The sequence below is a fragment of the Coregonus clupeaformis genome, chromosome 3, assembly GCF_020615455.1.
Source record: "Coregonus clupeaformis isolate EN_2021a chromosome 3, ASM2061545v1, whole genome shotgun sequence".
NCBI classification, from domain to species: domain Eukaryota; kingdom Metazoa; phylum Chordata; class Actinopteri; order Salmoniformes; family Salmonidae; genus Coregonus; species Coregonus clupeaformis.
Genome location: NC_059194.1, coordinates 22,120,964 through 22,129,786, shown reverse-complemented (window position 1 = coordinate 22,129,786; position 8,823 = coordinate 22,120,964). Strand labels below are relative to the sequence as shown.

Below are 8,823 nucleotides of genomic sequence, written 5' to 3'. Positions count from 1 at the left end.
CAATATCACTGGAGTCATTGCAAATCAATACCGCCACTTGTGTAGCCTACCTGGAGCTGGCAAACTGATTTAATAAATAGCATATAACTTCCGTTTATTGTTGTTGTAGTCTTGTGTTAATATGGTATTATTGAGGGCAATGTTTAGTTAATTAAATTGGAAGTTATCAATTGTGATCATGGTCACAGCTCTATCGCAATTGACGATCAGCTAAAATGCATTAGATTGACAGTAACAGTCAGTTAGGTTTAAAAAAAACACTGGCTGTTGTTGACAAGCATATTCAGTTCATATCCATATTATTAATCTGTGATTCAGTGATTGAAATGACGACCCCATCCTCAGTAGCCTATTCCAGCAGGCTATTGGGTAAAGCAAGCACTTCTTACTACAGTGCATTTCAAAAGTATTCATCCCCTTTGCGTTTTTCCTATTATGTTGCATTACAACCTGTAATTTAAATTGATTTTTATTTGGATTTCATATAATGGACATACACAAAATAGTCCAAATTGGTGAAGTGAAAAAAGAAAAAGAAACTTGTTTCAAAATATTCGAAAAAATAATTCACGGAAATGTGGTGAATGCATATGTATTCAACCCCTTTGCTATGAAGCCCCTAAATAAGATCTGGTGCAACCAATTACCTTCAGAAGTCACATAATTAGTTAGATTGCACACAGGTGGACTTTATTTAAGTGTCACATGATCTGTCACATATACACCTGTTCTGAAAGGCCCCAGAGTCTGCAACACCACTAAGCAAGTGGCACCATGAAGACCAAGGAGCTCTCCAAACAGGTCAGGGACAAAGTTGTGGAGAAGTACAGATCAGGGTTGGGTTATAAAAAAATATCTGAAACTTTGAACATCCCACGGAGCACCATTTTAAATCCATTATTAAAAAATGGAAAGAATATGGCACCACAACAAACCTGCCAAGAGAGGGCAGCGCACCAAAACTCACGGACCAGGCAAGGAGGGCATTAATCAGAGCTGCAACAAAGAGACCAAAGATAACCCTGAAGGAGCTGCAAAGCTCCACAGCAGAGATTGGAGTATCTGTCCATAGGACCACTTTAAGCCATACACTCCACAGAGCTGGGCTTTACAGAAGAGTGGCCAGAAAAAAGCCATTGCTTAAAGAAAAAAATAAGCAAACACGTTTGGTGTTTGCCAAAAGGCATGTGGGAGACTCCCCAAACATATGGAAGAAGGTACTCTGGTCAGATGAGACTAAAATTGAGCTTTTTGGCCATCCCAACACCTCTCATCACCCGAGAACACCATCCCCACAGTGAAGCATGGTGGTGGCAACATCATGCTGTGGGGATGTTTTTCATCGGCAGGGACTGGGAAACTGGTCAGAATTGAAGGAATGATGGATGGCGCTAAATACAGGGAAATTCTTGAGGGAAACCTGATTGTCTTCCAGCAGGACAATGACCCTAAGCATACTGCTAAAGCAACACTCGAGTGGTTTAAGGGGAAACATTTCAATGTCTTGGAATGGCCTAGTCAGTTGGTAGAGCATGGCGCTTGCAACGCCAGGGTTGTGGGTTCGTTTCCCACGGGGGGCCAGTATGAAAATGTATGCACTCACTAACTGTAAGTCGCTCTGGATAAGAGCGTCTGCTAAATGGCTAAAATGTAAATGTATGACTTAAAGATTGCTGTACACCAGCAGAACCTATCCAACTTGAAGGAGCTGGAGCAGTTTTGCCTTGAAGAATGGGAAAAAATCCCAGTGGCTAGATGTGCCAATTCCATAGAGACATACCCCAAGAGACTTGCAGCTGTAATTGTTGCTAGTAAATTGACTAGTAAAATGTATTTTCAAAAGAATAGAATGGCACACATATACATTGCATTCGGAAGGTATTCAAACCCCTTGTCTTTTTCCACATTTTGTTACGTTACAGCCTTAATCTAAAATTGATTAAAAATAAAACAAATCCTCATCAATCTACACACAATACCCCATAATGACATAGCAAAAACAGGTTTTTAGAATTTTTGTTCAAATGTACGCTAAGAATATAATGAAATATAACAGAATAAAATACAAATAATATTTTTCCCACACAATATAAAATGTGATATTTTGAAACAGAGCCCAAGGCAAGCCCATGCTTTTTTGATCCACGTTTAATCTCTTTTCTACCCTCACTCTGCCTCGTCAGGGAGCAGGCGTAGGGTCTTACATTGAGAGTATCTGACTTTTTAAATTTTAGTCATTTAGCAGACGCTCTTATCCAGAGTGACTTACAGTTAGTGAGTCCATACATTATTTTTTAAATTTTTCATACTGACCCCCCGTGGGAATCGAACCCACAACCCTGGCGTTGCAAACGCCATGCTCTACCAACTGAGCTACATCCCTGCTGGCCATTTCCTCCCCTACCCTGGGCCAATTGTGCGCCGCCCCATGGGTCTCCCGGTCACTGCAAGCTACGACAGAGCCTGGATTCGAACCAGGATCTCTAGTGGCACAGCTAGCACTGCGATGCAGTGCCTTAGACGACTGCGACGCAGTGCCTTAGACGACTGCGACACTCGGGAGATAATCATCATCAATCATGATACCCATAGAAAATAATAACAATCTATATTTTCAAAAGCATTAGTTTCGTGTTCATATTTCACAACCTCCGCAGGCTTTTGGAGTTGCCTATACGCGATCGAGCTAAATAATAGGCCTACACTTAATTTAGGCTACATTATTGCATGCTAAATGTGTCTGATCAGCAATAGATGAACTATACCACCTCCACTTATTTGCCCAGCCAGAGATTTGAACAAATTACAGACGGAGATTCAAACAATATCACATTGATTTAGACAAGTCACAGGCTTTTGGTGGGAAGTAGGCCCAGGCTACTAAGCGACTGCAAGTGAAGAGCAAAATAATCCACTTGTTAAACTACATAACATGCTGGCAAAATGTTCTGTTCAGTGCTGATAAATGAGCCGACTAGACAAGATGATCATGAGGAGCACTCACCTCAGCTAACATTTTTACAGCCTAATTGTAGCTTAACCAATATCCAAACGGAGAGTCAGTGAAAATAACAATCTGACATTGATTTATCAAGACTCCACACTTGTCTCAAAGCAGCATGAAATGGTTGCTCACACGTGGGTAGACTATTGCTTCAATCATATGTATGATAACAATTGGATGACTTTGGGAGTTTCAGTAAGCAACCATTTGGCTTCAATTGCATTAGCCTACTTTATTCCAGTGCATGTGGTGGGCTATGTGAAGAGATGGGTGAAGTGACATGCCTTTCAAAATGTAGAACTGCCAGGATGATAGTAGCAACAGGCGCTGCCTAGCAACCATCAAGAGTTTAAGAGTAGTATGTGCCAAATGCGGCCTCAGCATTACGGCTACGATTCATACTAAGCCTATACTTTTATTTCTGCCAACTGACCTAGTCATGATTGTCGTACAGTTCTGCATAAGGCAGACTAGGTCGGTTGGAATTACTTATGCCCTGTATGATATCTGAGTGAGAATGACTAACAAAATGAATGGGGCCCCTGGGCACATACCAGGTCTGTATTTGGACCATGATTACTACAAATAATATGCCATTTAGCAGATGCTTTTATCCAAAGCGAATTAGTCATGTGAGCATACACTTTTACATTTGGGTGGTCCCGGGGATCGAACCCACTACCCTGGCGTTACAAGTGCCATGCTCTACCAATTGAGCTACAGACCGCTTAAGTCTAGAACCGGCCCATTGAATGCAATCATGTGGTAAACATCCCAGCTCAGGAAATGAATCATGTTATCTTTAGAAGTTCCATTGTTAATCATGAAAAGGTTGATTGCATGTAAATTAAGAGCTGTGAGACTGATAGTTGCAAAACTGCCACATGTATTGGACTACTGACTCCAAAGTACCGATTTGGTCATTTTGTGTAGGGTTAAATACACTACGTACAGAACAAAACAATGAAGTACCCAAAGTAAGTTCATAGATGCCTCTGCTCATCAGGAAACGGGAAATGTAGTTAAAGAAACTAATACCTGATCAAATATCTTTAATGGGACAGACAAGAAATAGTACATGTAAAATGTAAATCCAGTCAACCACTGACACTTAATCCATACGTAATAGCAATAATCCATGCATTTCACATCTAGGAACACAGCAACACATGAAAAGGAATATCATCAGATCGGGGATACAAAAATCAACATGAGTCATTCACCAGAGACAAATGAAAGCCCTTTCTATTTCTTGCTGTGCAGTAACACAAAGCAATTGCTGACCTGACTGACAAATGAGGCAAAGTACCCATTCTTGGAAAAAAATGAAATTAAAAAAATATATTTACATAAAGAAACGTTTCTATTAAAAAAAGGTACGTCTAATGCCCACACCTGCACTCCCAATACCCCAGTGTTTCCCCTAGCTAGACTTTCTCTTAGGCGTGGCGCAGGAGCCCCAAAACAGCAACACAGACTGACAATTTGAATCAATTGGGGCCAAAATATTTTAGCCTGAACAAAAGAGCTAGATGGGAGTCACTACCTGTCCCGCCTAAAGTGATGATAGAGGAAACACTGCAGCATCCCATGGGAAGAGCAGCTGGCATGCCGATGGAAGGGGGCTTGTGGGGTTAAGGAGGTCTATGCTCAGGGTTTCCAGAGCTTGAGTAGGCCATCCTCACTGTACGTGGAGATGAGGTTCTGGTGGGGGTGATGGGCGATGCCAATCACATCCTTCTCATGGACCTGGGATGGGGGAGACAAGAGCTTATGAGACAAAAGTCTAATACAACCTTTAGGCCAGGGGCAGGCAACTAGATTCAGCCGTAGGGGGGCCGGAACATAATTATAATTTGTACACTGCAAATTGACCCTGCCCCCAAAACAAATCTCTCTGGGATGCCTGTTGCCAACCCGCGCTTTAGGCTATAGCCAATCCTAGCACTTTTACATTGAACTAACAGAAATGTTGATTTACGTGCATTATCCCTGACCCTGTCTGACTAAATTGTCTACACACAAATTAATTCAAGTGAATTGACAACTCCTATTTTAATAAACATACTGTCAGGGTTCTCTCCAGCTTGCCAGTGACTGTGCTAAAGCAGTAGAGCACAAAGTCCTCTCCTACACAGTAGATCCACTCGCCACGGGGAGACAGCGTACAGCAGACAAAGTCTCCTCCCTCCCTCTTACCAGAGCTGAAACTCCTCACAATCTGGAGGACAGAGGGAATAAGGTCAAACAAATATTTTAAAATATTCAAAACGAATACTCATTTATTTCAATTAAAAGTGACCATAAGTGGTCAAGTTGAGTCCTGACCTGGCCCTGCATGTTCATGATGACAACGGTGTTGGAGCGGTTGCACACCACAAAGTGCTCTGGGTTCTTGGGCAGCAGGATGACGTTGTTGACTGTGATGTCGGTGCCGGCCGAGGTGCCCAGGGACTTGAAGGTGTTGGTGCATTCTGTGGTCTTCATGTTCCACACCTGACAGGATATTCACACACAAGTGTTAATCAAAATTCATTAATGTATATTCTCCTGGAAATGCAGGTACACCGGGCATCCCATGAATTGGACAATCTGGTAGGGGTGGAGACAAGTCAAAATACAGTATCTGATGCAAATACCTTTTTTACTTATTATGGGACAGTTGGCTTCTAGCAGCCTTTTGCAGAGTGGGGGTTCATACCTTCACAGTGCCGTCAGAGGAAGCGCTGATGATATGGTGGCCATCAGGTGTGAATGTTGCTTCATTAACAAAAGAGGAGTGTCCGCGGAACTCTTTCAGCGACTTGCCCGACTTCAATCCGTGAACCCTGTGGAACGCATAAACATAACAGTTATGGTTCCTTTGTGACCACTGTTCTATATGCAGAAAAAACAAAGAGAGAAAACATGAGAGAAAGAGATTCATGTGTGCAGGTCACCTGATGGTCTGGTCAAAGGAGGCACTGAGCAGCTGGCTGCTGTCCTTGCAGAAACTGAGGCAGGTGACACCTTTACTGTGGGCACGCTCAAAGCGCCGCAAGCACTGACCACTCTGGATCTTCCACACCTGTCAGAGGAAAGACGAGGTAGGGAAGGTAGTGTGAGTATCCACTCAACCCAATGGAAGAGTTTGAACATTAAAAGTTGAGGGAAAAGTGACATCCCTATATTGTCAGTACAGACCTTTATTTTGCCATCCTGGGCCCCTGTGGCCAGCATCTCTGTGTCCCTACTGAAGCACATACAAAGCACTGCATCGTCCATCATCATGAAGTTATCCTGCGCCTGGTACTTCAGATCCTATCACACACACACACACTTAATTAGGTCATTTTATTAAAACGCTTGCAAGGCAGTAAAAGGGTATTTTGAAAACACCATAAATTGAAATCCAGTGTATTTCCAAAATTGCCACAAATCACAGTATCAATTTGTGTTAGATCGCACACGCACCTTTCTGATTTTGCCAGTGGTGAAGTTCCAGACCTCGATGAAACCATCCACTGATCCTGTGACCAAGTACTGACCATCAGGGGAGAAGCGGGAACACTCCACGTGGGACTTCTGCCCAAACTAGTAAGAATAACACTGCATTATGACGACACCCAAGCAGCACTCCTCGTTCTTGTTTTCATGCATTGTGTTTTATGCATCATTTGATTAAATGTTACATAACCAAGCCAGTACCATTGATACACAGGAATCTCTGTTGTAAGAAAGCCATGGCCAAAGGACAGCATCAAAACCATCCTTACTAATAAACACTGGTAATACCATAGCTGGACATACAGTACCTTGATATGTCTAGTGAGCTGTGTTGGGAAGCGCTCCTCCTCCACGTCCTTCACGGCTGCCTTGCCCCTGAACAGGTCAATGGTCATACCTGGGGGCAGGAGACCCTGGTGCTGCTGCCATTTTAGGGACTGAGAGAGAGATGGTGGTTAAAATACTAATCTGCTGCTGCAACAGAATATTAGCCTGGTCGTAGATCAGACTTTATGTGCTGAATTAACTTGGAAAGACCGTATGGGTGGCCAGGTGTATAGGAACATGTCACCCACCTGTCCCAGCAGGGCCATGAGACGGGAGGGGGGCACCACGCTGACCTCCCCGGCCAGGGCCTGGGCGATGGCCACGCGTCGCTTCTCCTTACTGCTGCCGTCTGGGTAGGCCTGGAGGACACAGGGAGGAGAGCACACAGACACTGAGCAATGACACAAACACAAGACTGCAGGAACTCTGAACCCATAACAAAACACACAAGTCATTCCTGAGTGGCAACGGAACAAATATACACAAATGCCAAAGTCAAAACTCTATAGGACATTTATTTATGCTTTATTTCAGGAGAACACGAGTTAAGCTTATTTTTGGTGTTCAATTAGAGATGTTCAGGCATACAATAGATGCACAGACATAACCAGACAACCTGGAAAATAGTTCATACTGAGTTATATCTCCTCTATACAGGGAGTGATGTAAGGAGACGTCAACTCACCTCTCTGGGGTCAAAGTAGGAACGAGCCAGCAGGTTCTCCAGGTGAATGTACCTCTCTGGTTGCGTCTGCTTCAGCATGATCATGGGGTCTGTTTGCCTTAGCAAAGACCTGGCTGCTCCCAACTCTCTCAACTCAATGAGCTCCAACACCACCTAGGGGGGCACACAAACGCATTAGAACTCTCCATTTTACAGAACATAGACATAACAGAGCTAGCTAGAAAATAAAGTTCTGGTGCATACGAATTCCAAATACAACATACCATCCCGATTCACGGCAACTTCTTACCTGTTCATACAAGTCTATCAAAGTCTTGTCAGGGAGCTTGAGGGACTGGATAGCTTGCAGCACAGTATCCCAATGGCCACTGTTGATGTCTGCCACAAAACTCTCGATACTGTCCACAGTGTTCAAAGACACGGTGGTCTCTTCCTGCAGGGTGGTCAATGTCCGGTGCAGATTGTTCTCTTTCAGGTACTGCATTATCAGACGAATCACGCTGCAAAATCATGGTAGAGTCGCATCAAAACATGACGTGCCTTGATGAAGACAAGTTCGGTCTTCTTGTTCGCTTGCAAGCCAGTTAGCTAGCTAACGTTAGCCTGTCAGAACGCCTAAATTAACTAACGTTAATATTAGCTAGCTAAGACTATATGGCTGCAATACTATCAATACATAGCTAAATTAAAAAGACCACTGGTAGGTACAAAAACATCAACGCTTGCCAATGAAACATAGCTAGCTAGCAGGCAAGTTATGTTAGCTTAGGTAACTAGCTAACTGGATACAAGCTGCTTGCAGGTTGAGGTAGGCCTCAACTGAGTTTAGAGCTGCCACGTGAACAATAATAAATAAACACATCATACAGGCATTTACAGTTGTGCAAATATGTATAGCTAGAGTACTTACTCTGCTGATTCCACCTCCAAAGACATGACTAAATCACCAAAAAGTAGATCGTTGTGAGTAGAGAAGTCAGCACAAATGCAAACAAGGAACGAACAGTCGTTGAAGTGGGCGGAGTTTCTACAAGTAGTGGACTAGAAATATATTTTCAAAATAAAAGTAGATTAACGACAATAACGTCTGCAGTCGACTGCATGCATCAACCAATGCGTGTATGCTACGTCATCGTCTATGACTGACAGATTGCCATGTAATATGATGTGGTTAGCTGATACGTTAAATACCTATCCAGGTGTTGTAAGATCTGGCAGGCGTCAGCAACGCCTGGGCAGAGGAACGTGTCCAATGGTTGCATGCCACAAGTGACAGATTGCTATACATTTACATTGCTATAACATATGATGTGGTTAGCCT

The 8,823-nt window shown here is 43.2% G+C and overlaps 1 protein-coding gene across 1 annotated transcript; it reads right to left on the bottom strand.

The window, feature by feature from the left end:
• Positions 1-4,041: 4,041 nt before the first annotated feature.
• LOC121541882 (WD40 repeat-containing protein SMU1) lies at positions 4,042-8,543 on the bottom strand. Its single transcript, XM_041851248.1, has 12 exons — positions 8,413-8,543; positions 7,792-8,002; positions 7,503-7,655; positions 7,066-7,176; positions 6,799-6,927; positions 6,458-6,577; positions 6,188-6,304; positions 5,944-6,071; positions 5,706-5,832; positions 5,333-5,500; positions 5,073-5,225; positions 4,042-4,753 (listed from the first exon to the last, which is right to left on the bottom strand). Exons 1-12 carry the CDS (start codon positions 8,436-8,438, stop codon positions 4,655-4,657), a joined length of 1,542 nt encoding a protein of 513 aa, XP_041707182.1. The 5' UTR covers positions 8,439-8,543; the 3' UTR covers positions 4,042-4,654.
• Positions 8,544-8,823: the final 280 nt, after the last annotated feature.

Bases quoted from the DNA above. Each gene is read 5' to 3' on its own strand.
- LOC121541882 (XM_041851248.1), bottom strand. From the start codon at position 8,438: ATGTCTTTGGAGGTGGAATCAGCAGA. The intron at 7,656-7,791 runs GTAAGAAGTTGC...GTGCCCCCCTAG, and splicing joins TGATAGACTTGTATGAACAG to GTGGTGTTGGAGCTCATTGA. The intron at 5,226-5,332 runs GTCAGGACTCAA...TCTGTCCTCCAG, and splicing joins TCATGAACATGCAGGGCCAG to ATTGTGAGGAGTTTCAGCTC.